Source organism: Dama dama, chromosome 5, assembly GCF_033118175.1.
Source record: "Dama dama isolate Ldn47 chromosome 5, ASM3311817v1, whole genome shotgun sequence".
NCBI lineage: Eukaryota > Metazoa > Chordata > Mammalia > Artiodactyla > Cervidae > Dama > Dama dama.
In genome coordinates this window covers 92,191,422-92,211,876 of record NC_083685.1, presented here as the reverse complement: position 1 = coordinate 92,211,876, position 20,455 = coordinate 92,191,422, and the positions used below count along the sequence as shown (strand labels likewise).

Genomic DNA, 20,455 nt, shown 5'->3' with positions numbered 1-20,455 from the left:
GCGCGCTTTCGTGACGCAGCCCACGGGGCGGGGGAAGATGGCGGCGCTGGTGAAACGCGTGGGATGGGCTACGCGACCGTTGCTGCCGGTGGTGCAGGCTTGGGACCTCGATGCGCGGCGCTGGGTCCGGGCACTGCGGCGGAGCCCCGTGAAAGTGCTGTTTCCATCTGGTGAGGTTGTGGGACGGAAGCTCGATCCCGGGAAACAGCCTCGGAAGGCGGCGGCAGAGGCCAGTCCCCGGGAACAGCGACAGAAGCAGCAGATTCAGGGGCCCGCATCTCAGACGCTCAGCACCTGGGAAGAGTCGGGGCTTCGCTATGATAAGGCTTTCCCTGGAGACAAAAGGCTGAGGTGATGTGTTCCCGAGGCTTGTCGAGTTTTCTCGTTTCTCCTCCCTGCTCAGAGCGAGACCTTGACCTCTTTCCTTGCGTTGGAGGACTTCGTGCAGCACACCTCGCTGGTTTTTATTATGCATAGAGGGCAGAATAAGTGTCTTTCTGACAGTTCGTTTGTTTCTTTCCCCACGAAGCTCTTCATGTCTGCTAGAGCTCGATGTGTCTCTGTAATGAGGATGTTGGTAATTACGCATCTTTTTGTTTGCACCCACAGCAGTGTGATGACCATAGTTAAGTCCAGGCCATTTCGAGAAAAGCAGGGGAAGATCCTTCTGGAAGGTCGTAGGCTGATTGCAGACGCTCTCAAGGCTGGTGCTGTGCCGAAAGTTTTCTTCTTTAGCCGTCTGGAATACATAAAGGAGCTGCCCATTGAAAAGCTGAAAGGTGTTAGCCTCATTAAGGTGAAATTTGAGGATATCAAGGATTGGTCCGACCTGGTAACACCACAGGGAATAATGGGTCAGTGGTTATTCAATGTGTCTGTAGAAGGGGAGACTTGGGATTATTTGTTCATACTTGTCTCACGGCAACAAATTTAGAAGAAATTCAAAATATTACTGGGCCTAACCTTTTCTTACAGTAGCACAGTTTCCAAATCTGTGAATCTTGTATTTTAAGTAGAAACGGAAGCCAGTTTTCTGTCATCATTTGTATTGTGAGTTTTTATAGTCTGTAGGGAATAATCACTTCTCCTCAGACTTTATATTTTGGGGATCACTTCAACCTTTAATGTCCAGTTAAAACTTAAGAAAATGTTGGGAATTCTCTGGCAGTCCAGTGGTTAGGACCTGGTGCTTTCACTGCCTGTGGGCCCAAGTTCATTCCCTGGTGGGAGAACTAAGATCCTGCAAGCCACTTAAGTGTGACCAAAAAAAAAAACCAACTAGCTTACAGAATAATTACATAGAGTGTGATTTTACTACAAAAGAAAAAGCACTTATATATGGGTAGATGGACATACATGTAGGGAAGTGCATGGAAGAAGTTCTGAAAGCATACATTCCACTATTGAAGGCAGTTATGAGGGAGTTGGGGGGGGGGGAGCACACTGAATTTTTCCAACCAGAATGTTTACATGTAGTATGTAATTACAAATACACCAAGACTGATAAATAACCAAAATGTCAAATTACTCCCCATACCCACATCAGACAAATGAACCACATTTCTTGTTTCCTTAGGGATTTTTGCCAAACCTGACCATGTTAAGATGACATACCCCGAGACTCAGCTTCGCCACACACTGCCCATATCGTTGATCTGTGACAATCTCCGTGACCCTGGGAACCTAGGGACAATTCTGCGATCTGCTGCTGGGGCAGGCTGCAGCAAAGTGTTACTCACCAAAGGTAAGATCGCCTGTTACTGGGTGGATTAGGTAACTGTTTGTAAGTGAGCTGGCTCCGTGGGCAGATGTGTATGGATTTGGTTCTTGGATCTGTCCCTTGGTAGCTCTGTGTAAGTGAGCAGCATTGCGAGCGTCAGTTCCCTTATCTGTAAAGCAGGCGTAACAGATCTACCTGGTAGGGTTGTTCTGAGGGTTAAGTGAGATGAATGTCAAGTACTCAGCACCATGCCTGGCACGCTCATTCTTGTTGATTATCTTTAAAATTATTTTGACACCTGCTAGGTTTTTAAAAGAACCTAAAATTAATTAGGGAAGAAATAGATACCGGTTTTAACACTTGGTTCTGTCCTCTCATCATAAAGAGAAATTTGTAGCCTTGGTTCCAAACAGCCTTGCCTGACAGTTGGGACGTGCCTAACAGACCTATTGCGGCCTGGGAGGAGGAGGAGGGAGAGGATCATCCATCAGAAAGTGAAGCTGCCATTCGGTGTAAACAGAAGTGGTCCCATTACTGAGACTCGCCTGTATTGCTCTTCCCAGCTCTTTCCCCCCATCACCCCTCCCTGGGGTGCATCTCTCTGCCAGCATGAAAGTGAGACTCGGAGTCCCTACATCCATACCCCGCTCACCTGCCTCACTGTTGAGAGCTCTGAGAGCAAGTGTGGTTTGGGGAAATGGACTTGTATCACCCAGGCAGGCAGTTGCCACGTTGTTGTTGGTGGCTGGTATGGGAGAGGTGGAGAAAGGCGGGGAACACCTGATGTGATGCCCAACGTAGAGGACCCGAGGATGAGGACGAATCTCAGCTTGTCCCTTAATCCTAACTGGGTGGAGAAGTCAGACTAGAAGGCACCTCTTCTGCCCCTACTGCCAGCCTCTGGCACACAGCCCACCTCCCAGCCCGTTTCCCACGGTGCTCGGAGAGCCTGTGGTTGGGGACCCACATAGACAGTGTTACCTTTTCTACGTCTTTTTTTCCTTTTTGAACTTGGTTTGCCTACTTAACCTTTCTTGAAGTTTGACAGATTAACTTTTAAGATAACTTATAATGAGGAGATGTGTGCCAACAAGTCAGGGAGGGTAGTAGATATGCGGTACCCCAGTCCTGCTGTCTCCTGGCCTGTGGCACTGGGAAGGGCTTTGTGTCTGCTGATGCATGGAGGCAGTTGTGTTTAGCACGACTGCAAAGACAGGGTGTGTGCAGGATAAGGCTCTGGCCTTGGTTTTTCCCAGGATTGCTGTAATTTCCCCATTAATAGTGTCTTCCTTGCTCCGGTCCAGATTCAACATTGAAGCCAAATGGATCTTTCTAAAATATAAACCAGATTCTGTTCCTACTTTGCTTAAAATGCTTTGGTGACATGTTGTCTTCTGGGTGAAACCCTAAACCCCTCGGCTGGGCACACCAGCCTCCTTTAAACTGGTCCTTTCCTGCCTCCTGACTCATCTCCCACCTCATCCCTATTAATTGACTCGATTATCATACTTCCAGTGTTTGGACTAATTGCTGCTTCTATAACTCTCCTCTGCTCTGGTCTTTCCCTGACAAGATGCTCCTTCACGATCCAGCTCAGCATCGTGTTCTCCAGGTGGTTTTTCCCTGATTGCCATGCTGTGTACAATGGTTTTCTATTACCCTGTTCATGCTTTTTTAACTTTAGTTGTTACTGATAATAAATACAGTCACCTGCTGAAATGTTGTCCCAACACCATTGCCCACTCTATTACAAGCTCCTTGAGGTTGGGGATTTTAAGGCTCTCCCATCTCCTGTCCAAATGTCTGGCATGTGTGTGGGAGGTTTTTTTTTTTTTTGGTCATGCCGCATGGTTTGCCGGATCTTAGTTCTCGGATGAGGGATCCAACCCATGCTCCTTTGTAGTGGAAGTATGAAGTCCTAACCACTAGACCTCCAGGGAATTCTGTGTGGTGAATGTTGAAGGAATGAATAAAATCTGTTTCAGCTGGATGCTGCTACAGCTGGGGAGGCAGAGGTCCCAGCCACCAAGGCTATGATAGGACATTTTTGCTTTATCCTGACCCAGAATTAATCTGACTGCCTTCAAAGTCCCCTGTCTGGGCAGGTTCGTAATCTTAATTGGATCCTCTTTCATTTGCTAGGCTGTGTGGACGCCTGGGAGCCCAAAGTGCTACGGGCAGGTATGGGCGCACACTTCCAGGTGCCCATTATCAACAACCTGGACTGGGAGGCAGTGCCCGACCACCTGCCTGCTGACGCCCGCGTCTACGTGGCCGACAACTGTGGCCTTCACATGCAGGCCCAGGCCCAGGGGTCTAACAAGGCCAGTGACTACGGCTGGGTACGTGACCAACGCCCACAGAAGTTTCATGAGCATGAGGACGAGGAGGATGATCTAGAGAGTGGAGAGAGTCAAGACTGGCTCCCTAAACTCGAGGTCCAGAGTTACGACTCAGACTGGACAGAGGCACCGGCGGCCGTGGTGATAGGTGGGGAGACCCACGGCGTGAGCCTGGAGTCCCTGCAGTTGGCCGAGAGCACAGGAGGTGGGAGGCTGCTGATCCCCGTCGTGCCCGGCGTGGACAGCCTGAATTCAGCCATGGCCGCGAGCATCCTGCTCTTTGAAGGCAAAAGACAGCTGCAGGAGAGGGTGGAACACTTGAGCAGGGACAGGCATTAACACTGAGAGGACAGCGTGTGGAAGCCATCCTCAGCTTGACGTTGTCTCTGTGGTTATTGGAAAAATAAGTTCCATGACTTTCTGCTCAGCCTCAAAAATAAGGTCAAAATCCCTCCTGAGGTCTTCCATCTTCCCACTGGTTTTTATATATGTGTGTGGGTGGGTAAGAGACAGCAGAAATAAGTGCTCCTCATGGCTCTTATGTTTTTAAAAATTGTCCACCAAAGAACATCTTTGTGCCCAGAAAGTTACTAAAGGCATCATCTTGGGCAGGAGGACCCCTCCTTCCACAACTGCAGGTGTTTGCAGTCAGGGAGGGCTGGTTAGAGTGACCAGGCATGGTCACTTACTCCTCTGATCATTGGTCAATGGAGAGTAAGCCCCTGTGAAGTGCAGACCAGAAGATTATGTTAAAATGCTTTATTTATTTCAGTGTGGTCAGTGGGTCTCAACACCCATCTTTTCATCTTTGGCCTAGTGGTGAGGACATTGCTGAGAGATTAATGACCCAGGAAGCTAAGGGTACAGGTGATGGCATTCAGTAGTATTAACAGTGGTTCTTCTGGCTCAGCTGTGTTAATCTCTTTGATTACTCATTCAGGCCATGACTTAGACACTGTTTATGTATGACACAGTTTTTTCCCCCATTTCTGGTGAAACAGCTGAATTCATCAGTTGGTATTATACCTTCTTAGCATCTCCGCAGATATTTTTTTGAAGACTCTTGGTTCAGAAAAGGAAAAAACAGTTTTTAAATCTTCAGCTTAACCCTGCATCTCTCAACAAAGCCATACTCTTTGTAAGAGCTTCCTGCCGTTAGTCCTGCTTTGTGTAACCCTTTTGGTTAAATGGAATGACTTGTTTACATTAACCCCTCGTCCAGCATAAACAGAACACCAGTGTTCTTGGTGCTGTGTGAACAGAGGCTCCTGCACGGGAGAGGGGCGGAAGTTCTGAGGATGAACGCTCGGGGCCCTTGAGCCCACAGCTCGGCAGCAAGACCCTGCTGTTCTTCTCTTAAGCCAGGGCAGGCTGAATCCTTACTGAGCGCCAGTGGGATGTAGCCAGGGACATGAGGGCAGGGGCAGGTGGCGATCACTGTAAGTCACTGTGGGAAGCGGGGGGTGGGACTAGAGTATGGGACCGACTTTTAAGCAGTGTTTTTGCAGCCACAGAGAATATGGTTGAAGACTGAGATGCTGGCAGTGTAGTGTGAGCACCTCCCTTCCGTATAGTGGCTCCTGCCTTGATTGGGGTTCCTTGGGAGCCCCTCAGCTGCCCGTCACGGGGAGGTCCAATGAGTTACAACATGCCCCAGAGAAACTGGGGACCTCTCCCAACCCCTTCACCTCGCCCAGGTCCCTGGTAAAGCCAAAAGGTCATGCACGGCTGTGCCTTAAGTGGCCCCGGTGGGACTGCTTTGTTATGTTGGGGAGGAGTGGGGTTTGCGGGAACAATTTCTGGTTGGCTGTGCTCTCTCAGGCTGACAGGCTGGAAGCTGCTCTGGTCTGGACCTGCCCAGGGCCCCACATAAATGTTGGGCGACAGCGGCCCCTGGAATGTTCTTGAGAGCGTCTATCCCCATCAGCCTTCAGAAACTAGAAGAGCCCACAGCCTTTGTACTGTGCTGAACCCACAAGGGCTGCATGTGGCCTCTGCCAGCTTCACAGCCACAATGCCTGCAGGTGAAATGGTGGGGGGGCAACCTAGAGAACAATACCACTCTACAGATATCTCCCAGCACCTTGGAAAAGTGCTAAAGAAACATACATCACTGAAATGAGGCTCCTCTTATTTTTATCCCTGGGTTTTTGTCCCTGCTGATTTTTGTCGCAAAATAAAAACCAATGAAAGAACAACACACCCTAGATCTTGTCTTTGTTCAGAAAAACAGCACTGCAAAAGAGCATACCTGGCAAGTCATTCTATGCTGGTTTTATCACCCTGGGTGTAAGAAGGAAAAGAAATTTGCATCCCCTACACTTTATGATCAATGACTTGTATACCATCCCTTGTGAGTTCTTTATATATTTATGGGTATAATTTACCAGAGGGAAGGGGCAGTCTTTCCTTTTAAATGATCATGGGGGAGCAAGTGGTGGTGAAGTTTTTTACCTACTGATGGAAATTAGCTATCTTGAATCCTTCTCAGTTTTTTACCAATATTTATGTCACCATTTCCCCAGGAAACAGGGATGAAAACTGAGCAGCACATTGCTCGGCTGAAAGAAGCCTTCAGAGCTTCAGAAGGTTGGCCAAGCTGCCCCTTGCCTTTGTGCTGCACGTAGCTGTAGTGGTGGGATCTGCCACAAGGGGGCAGTCACACCTCAAAACGACTCCCCACGCTGAAGGGAGGGGTGGGGATTTCTCCTGGATGCAAGTTGCAATCAGGAGACTGGAGTCAAGTCTCCCTCCACCACCCTGGGCCTGTGGCAAGCAAGCTCAAGAGTTGCTGCAGTGAGAGATCCATCCACACTGTCATTCATTCTCAGCAAAAATCTTAAAAGTACAGAAAGTTGGACCAAAAACTAAGGAGGAAATGTACAGAAACGGGAAGCAGATGCTACAGAAAAAAACTAGCACATCTTTTTCCTTTGAATGGAGCCTCTGGGAAAGCAGCTCTCAGCAAATACTGATGTCCCCAGGTGCCTGGAACATCCATTGGAAACCCACCGCATCGCCCTTTAGGAGTTTCAAGACGGGAGGCATGAAAGCCCTTATCCCTGCCCAGCCTCGGTTGCTATTGCACCTTAGAATTTCAGTCATTCACAGACAAACGTATGGATACCAAGGCGGGAAGGGCGGATGGGATGAATTGGTAGACGGACATACATATATAAGAGCCTACTGTATAGTACAGGGAACTCTGTTCAGCGCTCTGTGGTGACCTAAATGAGAAGGAAATCCAAGGAACAGGATATGCATATGTATGGCTGATGCATTTTGCTGTACCAGAAACACAGCAGTGTTAAGCAATTACATGCCAATTAAGGGGGGAAAAAAGTCATTAAGGCCCAGAGGATAAGCCAACCTTGGGGAACTGGTTTCTACCAGTTTCACCTGGGACCTCCTAGCATGTTCCCCAGGGTTATTAACAACACCAGATGTCACCACAAGCTGAGCTGCCTTTAGCTCCACTTTTTTTGTTACATCACTCGAAGACCCCAGAAACAGCATCACATCCTGGCTGGTACTGAAAATCATCTGCTGCACTGTGGACCCCTCTTGGCCAATCCTCTGTGGGAGCTGACCTGGCTGGCTCACCTGGAAAACGTGTTTTAAAGAAAACACTCATGTAAACACCTTTTAACTCCAAGATCTTACATCAATGAACATGCAAAGGAAATAATGCTAGAAGCCAGATGAACAGACAAGCTGATGTGCTGCTGTGGGTGACTTGACAGTCCCTGAACCAGGGTCCCCAGTTACCTTGCAGCCGCTGCAAGCAATGAAAGCCTCAGGAAGCCAGGATGCTGCCCAAAGCACATGTACCAAAAATCTGCACATAGCAATGGTGTCAGTTCTGTCCTAGCCACATTTGTAGGGAAGAGCAACTTTTTTCAGCTGAGGCCTTGAGGTTGCAGAGGTGCTAGAGCTAGTCGCTCAGTTGTGACCCCATGGACTGTAGCCCACCAGGCTCCTCTGTCCATGGGATTCTCCAGGCAAGAATACTGGAGTGGGTTGCCATGTCCTCCTCCAGGGGATCTTCCTGACCCAGGGATCAAACCTCGGTCTCCTGCATTTCAGGCAGATTCTTTACCGTTTGAACTACAGAGAAGGTGGAGAGGACCATCCCCACAGCTGCTGCTGCCTCAGAATGCAAGGAGAGAATACAGGTTGAGGAGATGAGGCTGCAGCAGGGTCTGGCCTCCCAGGCCTTGCTTGCCCCTCTGTGACTGCAGGCCCGGAGAGTGGTTTGGCTAGCTGGGGAGTTCATATCCTCTGATATCGAAGGCGATCTGGTTTGGGGGCCTGGGTCCTAACCATGCCTCCTCCTGTATCCCACTTCTAGCCCCGTGTGGTTGGCTTACTTGTGTGAGGCAAGCACACCCAGGAATCAGACATGAGGCTGGCTGCACACTGGTCTATAGGCTGAGGGACAGAGGCTTTCAGGAGGAGGCACATGATTGCATGGAAACCCAACAGCTCCTCAGAACCATCCTACCTAAATCTAGTCACATATTTTCTGACTTGGGAAAGTATTCCAGAAGGCCCAGGGGGTGGGACATAGGCTGAACAATGAAGCATAATGACTTCTCTTCATGCTTTCACACTAAAGGTGTATATAGAACATCCTGATGTCAGACTTCCTCCAGTAGGAGAAATCCCAGCCATAGAGTAGGCTCCGTATCATACTTCCCTACATCTGAGCCTACTGTTTCCTGGAAAATATTCCCTCCTCACACATGCACTACTTACTAATAATGAATAACCAATAATGAAGCTAACAAACAACAGCCATCTGTCTGCAGAGAACTTCCCCTTGAGCAGCCTGCTTGGAGGGAAGCAGTGGGCGCTCAACAGGGGTTGGTGGTGAGCAACGAGGGGCTTAGGTTTAGGGCTCACTGGACACAGCTGCTTCAGGGTGAATGGAAGATCCTGAGCTCCAGCCCATCCTCGGTCCACACAGCAGCATCTGGAGAGAAGCTGCAGGGGCACTGCCACAACCCACATCCCTCACTTCTGTCCTGTTGAGGTCCTGGTCCTGGCAGGCAAGCAGGGGCCTGCCCAAGGAGGGGTGGGGGTTCACAGTGAAACACAATGCCGGCACCCTGGAGGGGCTGGACCAGGAACTCACTCGGGCCCCTCCCAGAGCTGCCATTCCAAGGCTGCCATTCCAGGTGGACACGCCTGTGCGTGTGTGTAGCTTCCTCCCTCTGGTGACCTCACTGGGTCCAGCATGCTCTACTATGTCTCTATCGCTGCAGAATTCCCTTTGCTGCCCTGCAACAAGGCAGCAGGAGGAGACAACAGCTTTTTAGTGTCTTTAATTAGGCAACAGGAAAAAACAGTCTGGCTGACAATTACCACTTGAAGCTTGGCTGGTGCCAAAACAGCAGAACAGACTCCCTGTGCTCGGATAAGTGGACACACTTGAGGCGAGGGGAGCAAGCAGCCCCCCTTACCCGCTCCTGGAAGAGAAGGTGGTTCTCAGTCACCCTCCGGCTTTTACAGCTACCTGCTATACATACCTGGACTCCCCTGGTGGCTCAGATGGTAAAGGATCCGCCTGCAATGCAGGAGACTCGGGTTCGATTCCCTGGGTGGGGAAGATTCTCCTGGAGAGGAGAATGGCTACCCACTCCAGTATTCTTGCCTGGAGGATTCCATGGACAGAGGAGCCTGGTGGGCCATGGTCCACTGGGTCGCAAAGAATTGGACGTGACTGAAGTGCCTGGGCATGCATGCCAGTATTCTCGCCTGGAGAATTCCATGGACAGAGGAGTCTGGTGGACTACAGTCCATGGGGTCAGAGTCCACCACGACTGAGTGACTAACACATACATACATACCTATCCCCCAAACATACCTTTCTTTTTTTCTTAGAGATCTTTACTGTTGAAGATAAGTTAAAAAAAAAACAAAAAACTCAACTCCATTAAAAAAAAAGGGGGGGGAGGTAGAATCAGATCTGGAAGTCATTGTGGTGACCACAGACTTGTAACCCCAGGGTGGCATTTTTACAGCCACCATCCTGTCCCGAGCTGCAGGGCCCGGTTTCCTTTGCTGCTGGCGGAAGCCCTTGAATATGTCACAGCTGGTGTTTTAACCTGCTTCTAATTAGGGACCAGAATTTTAAGGTATTTTGGAGCTATTTAGTAGAAATTAAGAAGCCACCCACTTCGTCTGCATCAATACCCTTTAAGATCTCTAGCATCTTGCACTATAGAGATTTTTAAGTTGCCACTATATAAACCAGAAGTACCTTTTTAGTAAAACTTCCCACTGATCTTAACCTCCACACCCCCTTCAAGAGGGGAATTCTGGTGTCATGGGTCCAGTTGACATTAGTGGCAAGTACAGTTGGCCCTGAATGGGCATAGAAGGATCACAGATGACCTCATTTTTCTGCTGCAATGACTTGTGAGGACTCCTCACTGGATTTTGTTCCTTTTGCCTCAGAAAATAAGCAGCTGCTGAGAGACCACCTTTCCTCCAAGGCCATCATGGTACAGGGCAGAGACAGAAATCCCAACAATCCTCCAAGTGAGGTTGACTTCATCTTGTCCCCACCCTCCCATCTCCCCAGGGAGACACTGGCAGGTCTCCTGGAGCAGCCCCCAGTCCTAGAGGGTTGGACAGAGCCAGGTTTGAGGGTCTCCAACCTTATTCTTCACAGGAGGACCCCTGCAAGACTCCTTGTGTTTCTCCAACTGGCCTTCTCAGACTCTCTGAGCATGTGTTCCTTTGTGGAGGGGGAATGAGCATGAGTCCATAAAGATGCCTGTCATCTGAGACTCCACCCCCGGCCATAGCAAGTCAAACCCCAAGAGATGGTGGCCAGAGCTCCAGCCGGGACCTGCCTCTGGCACTCTCATCCAAACGAGCATCCTGGCTTCTGGAGGATTCAACAGATGACCACGTTAGGGTTTGGTTCTCAAAAATCCTGACGCACAGCTGCCAAGTACCCAGTGAAAGTCAAGAGGATCTTGTATGTGCCACCCACCCTCTCACTGTCCACCCCATGGAGCACAGTACAAGCCAGAAGATTTTTGTTATGAAGGACAGGACAGGCCAAATGGTTAATAACGTCCAGAGATGCCTGTTTTATTTCTTTCTAGGTGATTGCATTTCAGGCTGGTAACAGTAATAGTCTAATGACCAACTCCACTTGTCCCTCTGAACTACAAATGAACAATCCCACTCAGCAAGAAGCAATGCTGTCAACAGCTAATTGGAAGGGGCTGGGTTTTCCAAATAAATGGTCTTGGCTGGCTGTGGGTGGAGCCAGAGGTGAGGCCTGAAATGATCCGAAAGGCCCTGATGCCTGATTGAGACAGGCTGAAATCCTGGGAAGCCTTCTACCCCAAATCATGAGCACAGCTGCTAGTTTCCTTTCTGTGGTCAGTTCAGCCCAAAGACGGAGCTGAGCTGGGCCCAGCAGAGCCAACACAGGGCCCATTTTTAAGCTGACCTTGTCCTCAGCCTGCACTCCCTAGGGCACAGCCCTTTCTGCAGGTTCTTAGGAAAAAGCTAGGCTTCTGGCAATTCCTTGTCTCTTTTTAAAAGTTCTGCTTTGAGAAGAAAAGGGAACGCAGGGGTAACCAAGGGTGGGCAGAGGCTCCAGGGGCCCCAGGCCCAGAGCCACAGGGCGCTGGGGGCACGGTGCTCTTCTGGCATTGCAGGTCCACTGCCTCTTCTTGGGAAGATGACCAACGGGGAGAACTTACTAACAACATTCTAAAATGGGAGGGGCTGTCCATTTGAGAAGGCAGAAACTGGGGGAAGGTCAAGATCAAGGGAGAAAGAGCTCGAAGGAAGGAAGAAGCAGCTCTTTCTTATCACATGGGAGGCGCTCCATCAAAGTAAGCTATTACTACGTGAACCGTTACTGTAGCTACTCTTTTTCTCATCAGAAAACACAAGTTTCCTTGGAGAGCTGGAGTTCCTCCCCTGCCCAAGAAACCGACTGACAAGCTGGTGTTTTTCTCCTCAGGTCAAGACAGACCAAGTCACTGAGGAAAGGCTGTCCTGGTGGGCAGCAGCTCTGCGCAGAGACCTCCGGGGCCGCGCCCCCGCCGGGCTCCACCTGAGCGCGCGCGTGGCTCTGAGCCGCAGGGGCTCTGCGCATGCGCTCTAGCACCCGAGACAGAGCCAGCACGCCCAAGGTCCGTGCCAACTTGGCGGAAGAACACCCGGGGGCGCGCAAAATGCCTCACCCAGAGCTAGCGACGAGAGCGCGCCGCAGCCCTTATTCTGGCCGGGTCACACCAGCCCCACGAATCCCCGAGCAGAGTCTCCAAACACGGTGGGTTCTTCTGCTGCTGGAGAGGATGCGCACCCTAGGTGCTAGCTGAGGAGTTAATGCAGAAAACAAGGCACCACAGAGAGGTTGGACACTTGGGTTGTGTGATTCGGGACACGCTGGAAAAGTCCAAGGGCGACGGGAAGGGGGGAGAGGGGGAGGAGAAGAATGAGTTTTAAATAAGGTCCCGGAAAGCTGGGGCCCCACTAGATGGGCTCTGGTTTGAGCTTTTCTGCTAGGAAGTCATTCACAAAGGCCTCCACAATGGCGGGGGTGATCTCCTCCACGTCCATCACGTACTTGGCCCGGGCTGACATGTCCAGAATGGTGAGTAAGGGGGCAGCCTCGGGCAGGTTGGTGTAATCGCGCAGGGAGTCAGTCATGTCATCCTGGAAGGAACCGGAGGGAAAAAGAACCAGTGAGTTGTCAAGAAAGAGGGTTGAGAATCCCCTGGGCCTGGACTCCCCACACACCATGGAGGGGAACCCCACCCCACCATCCTGGAGAGCCGCTGGCCTCCAGGCAAGATGGGCTCTCAGAACAGGGAGTAGGGAGGGGGTGGGGAGCAGGGGACCCTGCCCTGCCAGGGCGAGGGGGAGGCTGGTTCATCAAATTCACTGTCTGCATCAGCTCAAACCCCAGGCAAGTCATCTTGGTTTATTAGCATGAAAGCAACTTTAACTTGTAAAAATGGGATGTCTTTTGATTACTTACTTTTACAACCCACTCTCAATTATCTGCAGCCCCACTGTGGGCAGAGGGCTATCTGGACTTCAGCTTCTGAATGTTTTTAACAAAACAGCTCAGTCCCCCCACCCCCATCCCACGGCTGTAGGGGGCGGGCAGGAGTTGCACAACCAGTTCAGAAGCCCAGGCCTCTGAAGTACTACTGAGGTTTTACACCATCGTTATAGTAATCGTAGGTTCCCAGTGACCTGAGAAATTTCTCTAGTATGAGGTGTACCTTTAGTAAATATAAAGGCAAACAGAAATCCAAAGACAAGGAGAAAGATTTGTAAGGGGGCAGCCATCTGAAATTGGGATTCCCAGGTGGCTCAGTGGTAAAGAATCTGCCTGCTGGAGACCTGGGTTCAATCCCTGAATCGGGCAGATCCCCTGCAGAAGGGAAAATCCCATGGACAGAGGAGCCTAGCAGGCTACAGTCCCTGAGGATGCAAAGAGTTGAACAGGGTTGAGCATGCATACACACAGCCATCTGAGGTTACTTTTCATGCTGCTGCTAACAGGAAATGGACGTTCTATACCCATCCCCAAGTTGTCCCACTGAAAAACGTAAAAAATTCTCCACTGAATGAGAAGACCTGCAGAAAGAGCTGATAGTATTCTGGGCCTTAAAGGCTGGCAAGCAGTTTCTGAAACAAAAAATGTTTCTTTCTAAAAGGGCAATTTCTTAGGAAAGATAAGTGATGGTCTTTTTTTCCCCCACCCAACAAAGAGCACGCACTTCCCAGCAGTGCTGGGTGATTCAGCATCTCTGGCAGTGTTCACCCAATTCAGGCCCTCTATTTGGGTTAATAAACAATCTTCATGATAAACAGAGGGGAGACACCTGGACAAATCCCATCCATCCAACTTCCATTAGAAAGCCAAGCTCAGTGCCTGCTGCCTCCCTGCCCCTCTCCCTCTGAGCAAACATGGGGAGATGAATTTTAACATCTGTTAAGGCCCAGGAAGGGACAACTTCTGTCTGTGGGTGAGGATGGGATCAAGACAAAGGCCTCAGCCCCAGGCCGACTGTGAAGGGCTGGAGTCCTGGGCTCAGAGGCACCCAGTTGGTGCCAGACAGTTCCAGCGCCCTGTGCCCACTTCCTTTCCTGCCATCTTGCTTCTGAGGTTAGAGAACTGGCCAAGAGAGTTGCCAAGGCCAGGAGCCCGGGTTCAGGGCAGAGAAGGTCGGGTGGGGAGGTGGCGAGCTGGAGTAGTGGATGCCCCTATGCCCCTGGGCCGCTCTGCCTAACAACCTGGTCCAGGCCGGGCCAGCCCTGTACGGGACCCCGTGGACAGAGGGAGTGAGAGCTTGCTTCCAGAGTCACTCCTGATCTCACATTCACTCCTCTCTCCCGCCACCTACTTAATGCGAGACTTTGGCAAGAAACCTTTCAGAGGCCAGGTCTCATAAATTCTATAAAAGGGATTCAGTTATGGCTCACATGGGGCTCTGGGAGAGTGAGCCAGCCTGGGCGCACAGCCCTGCCAGGCCGGCCTCGCAACAGCCTTACCCTCTCCCAGCCTCACTTTCTTCATCTGTGAACCCCTAAGGATGGCGTTCCCGCCGGCCAGGTGATGAGCACATGGGTGGTGCAGGTGAGGTGCTTGGCCGGCCGGGCCGGGCCGGGCCTACAGCAAACCTGCCAGCGCTCCTTTTCGGCCTTGTTTCTAGAGCGGCCACTGGAGCCCTACAGCCCCACCTCCACCCCGGCTCAGCCCTTTCCCTCTCCTGAGCCCATTTTTTCTCTCCGAGCCGCTGTTGTGGTCGAAGGAGTTAGAGTTTAATACATTCAGCGCGGCTTCCGTTTGTGCTTTGTGTGGAGCGGGCTGTGTAGCCCAGGGCAGGGCCCTGTGAACCGGCTTTGTTCCCTCCACCCCACGGCTGGGCAGGGTGACTCCAGCTGTCTTCCAGGGGCCCACCGGGCAGGGCTGGCTATTGAGGTGATGAATGGGTGGTTCAGGGAGTCTGGCCGCCCCTGGGATCCAAACACAGCGTGAAATGAGCACGGGGCTCGGACCAACTGGAGGTACAGATGGGAACAAGGAGGGCGGGTGGTGGTGGAGGTGGGGCGCTGGCTTCAAAATGTGTGTCTGTCAATAACCGACTCAGGCCAGTGCCGCGGGCGGGGGTTGGGGTGGGGTGGGGTGGGGTGGGGCGGGAAAGAGGCGGCTGCGCATGCGAGGAGGGTGGCTCTGGGGTGGGGAACCAAGGGGGTGTGGCTGCGCAACTTGCGCATTCTCAGAGATTCGGTGTCGGCAGGACCCAGGCTACCCCACCTTGGGAGCCACTCCCCTACCAGCTGGAGGCCTTCTAGGGACAGGCCTGGGGGTGGAAGAGGCAGGGATGCCAGGAACGTCAGCATTCTCCCTGGGCTGGCGGGGTAACTGCAGGTCGGAGTGATAGTCGGATCCCCATCAGTGTTCCGTGATGGGAAAAGCCCCCTTGGGCGGACGGGTGTCCGGGGACTAACCAGTCCCTTTGTAAAGCATCAGGAGCCTGGCTGGGACCCAACCCGGAAGGAGTAAGTGCTGACCACTATCTTTGTGGCTCCCTAGCAGCCGGGGTGGGAGCAGTCTGGTTGCAAGAGGGAGCTTCTGTCCTAGGAGAGCCCCCTGCTGCCCGGGGACTGCTGGGTAAGAGATGGGAAGGAGGCGGCGGCAGGGGCAAGAACTGGTTTTCCTTGACTGATGACCCCTTTTCATGCTCTATTTGTCTGTGGGCTCTTCTAGAAGCACCGTCACCCCAGAACCCCAGGCCCCTTCAGACATCCCCAAGGGCTACATCACTCGTGTTGTAAAGGTCGGCCAGCAGAACCAGCCCGGGGGGCCCCGGCGGCACTCACCTCCCCTGCCACAAAGAACAGGAGCGGCGCCTCCTCCTCTTTGGCTTTGTACTTGGCAATGATCTTCTCAGCTATTGGCTGGATTAGCTGCTTGGCCGCCTCCGACTCGCCGTCATCCTCAGAATCTGTGACAAGAGAGAGAGAGCCACAAAGAAGCACTGGCTTGTCAATCAGATGGAGTGGTGCCCAGGTCCGGGGCCTGACACGCCCATCTGGGCAGCCCCTGAGTGGAAGCAAAGCCTCCCCTGGGACACCGACCTCGCTTCCTGGAGGTACGAGGGTGTGTCCCCAGGCACAGGCCAGTTTCCTCACTGCTCTGGCAGGCAGGCTGTTCTGCATCATGCCCCCAGGAAGAACTCACTTCACCATCTAGCACTAATGCCCAGGCAAATGAAATCCTGTTCACTGAACTCCTCACAAACCCACCTTGGAAGCTGAGCCTCTCCTAAACCAGAACCTGAGGCCCTGGTGGTTCTCTCTCCATCACAGAATGAGATGCTCTGTCCTTGGATCCCTGACTTCCTAATGGAAATGGCAGAAGTGGCGGTGGTGGTGAGTCAGGACTGCGGTCTGATCATCAGCTTCGGTGGCAGTTGGGAGGCACCAGGGTACTGGCATGCCAATTTCATAGCTGGCAGCGGGACTTGCCTGGGAGGGGACAGGCTGACTGTAGGGAAGAACCCCCAACCAGGCTCCCAGAACCCCCTTTGGGCATCTCTTGCTTCCAGTGAAATAGCAACACGGGAGCAGCTCACCCCTGCTGAACCCAGTAACCAAGAGCCAGTGCAAAGCAGGGGAGGGGGGAGAAGTCCTCCCAGGAGGACCAGTGTGCAGGCTTAGCCCCATACACTCTAGATTCATCTCTGATTAGCTTGGTGATGCTGGGAACTTGCTTTGCCTCCCTGGGACCCTGTTTCCACATTTACAGATGGCCAATGACGTTCCCAATTGTCCCTCAGTTCATAAAAGCTTCCCAGGCCCCAGGCTGGGGGCGTGTGAGCCTGCAGCAGGCAGGAAAGCCCCAAGGTGAATGGTTCCCCAAGGCCATCCCTTCTCAGGGTCACTGTCGTCCAAGCGCAAGGCCAGCCTGCAAGCCAGGATTCCCTCCAGTCCACGTATGGGCTCCCCACCTGGGGGCCCCCAAACCAGACTTTCAGAGAATGGGGGTTGGATGCTACACACATTCTCCAGCCCCCTCACTACAGACGGCAGCAGCTCGGCCATGTTCCTGTTTCATGTACCATGATCCTGGTACCCAGACTTATTTTAAGCTGGAACCGAGCAATGAGTCCTAAGGCAGAGGGCGAGGTGGCCCTTGGCCAGCAGTTACTCCATTTGCAAAAGGAACCAGGGGTCACCCCACGGGCCTGCCAGGAGCCTGGCACGGGTATTCCTGCGTCTTCCTGCAGGGTAGACCAGTCACACACTGAGCACGAGAGGGAGAGGCAGGGAGACAGAGGGGTTCTCAGCCCCAGAGATGCCGCCCTGGGGCAGCTCCTCAGAGCACAGGAGAGAAGCGGCAGCAGCTGGGGGTGAGCCCTGGCCTGAGGGGGCCCAGCCCCCAACAGCTGCTGTGCGGCAGCCCCACCTCCAACAATGGGTCTGTTCATCAGCGGGCCCAGGGCTTCCTCCCGGCCTGACCTCTTCTTCCCAGCTGGTGGCCAGGAGCAGCTAGAAGGAAAGCAGAGCAGCAGCTCCCTGCACAGCCGCCACAGGGGAGAAGCATGAATAAATCACCGGGGTCAGAAGCACGGCAGCCAGAGACAAAGGCCCAGGCTTTGTGCTGCTGGTGACTGAAAGAAGATGCAGGGACAGACCCCCCTGGCCCCCTAGTGAGCTCTGCCCATTTTGTCCCACCCGGAGCCCGCAGCTGAGCTTCCTACCTACAAACAGGACGAGGCAGGGGCCCTCGTTCAGCTGCACGGCATTGGAGTCGGAGAGCTCCAGCACGGGCTTGGGGTGCCACGGGAAGCCCCTGCAGTCCTCGTCGTTCAGCACCTCCACCCGCCCCTGCCGCGTGATCACCTCCCCCTGCGGGTCCAACACGATGAGGGTGGGGATGCCTGCAAGAGAGAGAGAGAGCTTGGCCATGGCCCCACAGTCCATGGGACAGCGCCCCCAGACACGGTTTAGTCCTCGAGTGGAATCCGGGCTCCACCTCTGAAGGGCCACGGAAGCCCCCTGAGTCTGCAGGGGACTTCTCCACGGAACTCCAAGCAAGTCACCTCCCCTCTCTGGACCTCAGACCCTCCGCTGCCATGTGGTATACATACTGCAGTTCCCACCTTATCCCACTATGGAAGGATCAGCGAGGCTGTGCATTTAAGAACTTCAGCCCTGGGTCTCAGTACATAGAAGAAAAATGAGAAAGCCTAGAGAGGTTGGATGGCATCATCAACTCAATGGACATGAGCCTGAGCAAACTCTGGGAAATAGTGAAGGACAGGGAAGCCTGGTGTGCTGCAGCCCATGGGGTTGCAAAGAGTCGGACACGACTGAGCAACAACATGAGGTCCCCAAGAAACAGGAGCTGCTCCCCTGCCTGCAGGAAGTCTCCACCTCAGGAGGTGGTGTGAACGCATACTCCCCCCGCAGCGCACACGCAAGGGTATGCAGACCAGCACAGATCACAGCAGGACAGCCCCACCCGGGGGAGCACAGGGGCCTGTGTGGGGAGGGGCCTGGGGCAGCAGACAGGAGGAGGACAGCTGGCCACCATCTCCAGCCCTGCTGCCTGGGGAGGTTCCAGTGCCCGCTCTGAGGGCGACAGTCCCTGGGGGAAGCATACTGGCAGTGCTGCCGCCCTCACATTAGATTTCTGGGCTGGGGTCAGAGATGCAACACCCAGCTCCCCACAAACCACAGTCTCCCTCCAACCATAAAGCCTCCAATGGAAAAATCAGAGGTGACCCCTTCTGGGTTACAGGGGCGTGTGGGTTTTCCAGCTCCCTGCTCCTTGCGCCCCACTCCCTGCTGCTTCTCCTCCAGCTAGGGACCTCAGCCCATGGAGGTAGCCTCGGCCTTGACCTCTGAGGACACTTGTCTCCCCAGTGGTCCCTCCCCTCCTTACACTAATCAGCCACCTCCCCACCGGAGCTGATCGGAGCTAGATGGGCCAGGGAAAGCCAGAGCAATTTAATATTTATAGATTCCACAGCTTTGAGTCAGTAGTTTGCTTCACTGACATTTTACTTCTCTGTGGGGGGTGAAGGGGGGGAGGGATGCTGAGGTACCAGAAACACAGCCGTGGTGTTTTGTAACCTGTGCGGTGGCCGGGGCAGCAGGCATGCAGGGGTGGGCCTGCCTTCAAAAGGAAAAACAAGTGCATTATGTTCACACCTATGAGAAGGAGAGGCTTGGCATGTTGGAGAGCAGGTCCAGAGAGAAGCAGCCTCTGGGGACTGCCTTTCCCACCACATACATCATATACAAATGCATGTGGCCACAGCCAGAGCTTTTGAGGGCTTTCAGCATGTGCCCAGAGCACAAGAGACACGGGGCATCTTCAGCCTCATCTCATATCTGCTCGTCATCTCCCAGAGACCTGGGGCTCACATCAGGGGTCTCCCCATCCCGGATGGGGCTGGGCTTGAGTCAGCGGCCTGTAGGGGCCTGGGGCTGGGGCCCATGACATGAAGGGCCAGCTGGTTGCAGACGAACGCCTCCCAGTGCCATGCCCCATTTCAAAAATGCTTTGGCAAAGTTGTTTAATCAGTTTCTGAAATTGGGCAATTTCTAGTGTTGGGTTAAACCAGGGCCCTGTCTGCTGCTATGATTAGACACAGCAGCAGGCTTGTTTGTAGCCCAGATGTGGGATGCTGGGTTGGTCTGTGGAGGGCAGGCAGGCAGGCAGGCACAGAGGATGGAGAAGGGAGAGAAAGTAAAATCCAAAGGCAGAGAGGCCTGCTTCCTGGTTTGGGGCTTTGGTTTCTCCAGGTGACTAATAGGCTTCTTTGTTACCATGGCTAAGGCCTGTCTCCAGTCCTTGCCAGTTGGGGTGGCGGGGAGGCACCAGGACAGCAAGGCAGGGACTCGAGCCCCCAGGTGACTATTGGGGGTTCCTCAGCCAATTCCATGGAGGAACAGCTCCCCTGGACCCTGGGTCTCCCCACCCCTCCCCAACAGCTATGCAAAAGCAAAGGCCCCTTGTATTTGGTGCTTTAAGCCCAAGATGATGAGATTAGGTTGACTGTGGAACACAAACAGAAAGTGACTTGGTACAGTGACCACAGATTTCAATCCAGAGAAGCCCACTTATAGCACATGGACTGGGAAAAAGAATTGACAAGCACCAGTTGCTTTCCCATCACTGACCGGATCTTGGGTTAGTTTGGCCCCAGAGCCCTAAGTGTGTACGCCTCTCTGGGGATGAACCAGCCAGAAGGAAGTTCACTCTCGCAGCATCTGCTCAGTGCTCTACCCAGCGTGGGGACCTCACCCTGGGATGTAAGACTATCCTCCTTCTGCCAATGGTCAAGTTGCCTACCCAAGGCCATCTGCTCAGTAAGTGGCCAAG

The 20,455-nt window shown here is 52.8% G+C and overlaps 2 protein-coding genes across 7 annotated transcripts in view; one reads left to right on the top strand and one right to left on the bottom strand.

Moving 5' to 3' along the window:
- Positions 1-2: 2 nt before the first annotated feature.
- Positions 3-5,206, top strand: MRM3 (mitochondrial rRNA methyltransferase 3). Of its 2 annotated transcripts, XM_061143019.1 has the most exons (4): positions 3-351; positions 610-854; positions 1,577-1,744; positions 3,863-5,206. In XM_061143019.1, the coding sequence occupies exons 1-4, from the start codon at positions 38-40 to the stop codon at positions 4,399-4,401; spliced, it is 1,266 nt and encodes a 421-aa protein (XP_060999002.1). In that variant the 5' UTR covers positions 3-37; the 3' UTR covers positions 4,402-5,206. The 2 variants fall into 2 exon arrangements, with proteins under 2 accessions (XP_060999002.1, XP_060999003.1); XM_061143020.1 differs by lacking the exon at positions 3-351 and having other exon boundaries at positions 665-796.
- A 5,938-nt stretch (positions 5,207-11,144) lies between these two features.
- The window catches only part of NXN (nucleoredoxin), a 161,884-nt gene continuing 152,573 nt past the window's right edge, over positions 11,145-20,455 (bottom strand). For all 5 annotated transcript variants that reach the window (XM_061143013.1, XM_061143014.1, XM_061143016.1 and 2 more), the window contains 3 exons: positions 17,823-18,002; positions 15,940-16,064; positions 11,145-12,756 (listed from right to left, as the gene is read on the bottom strand). In XM_061143013.1, the coding sequence (XP_060998996.1) occupies positions 12,574-12,756; positions 15,940-16,064; positions 17,823-18,002 (488 nt within the window). In that variant the 3' untranslated portion in view covers positions 11,145-12,573. The remainder of the gene's footprint in view (positions 12,757-15,939; positions 16,065-17,822; positions 18,003-20,455) is intronic.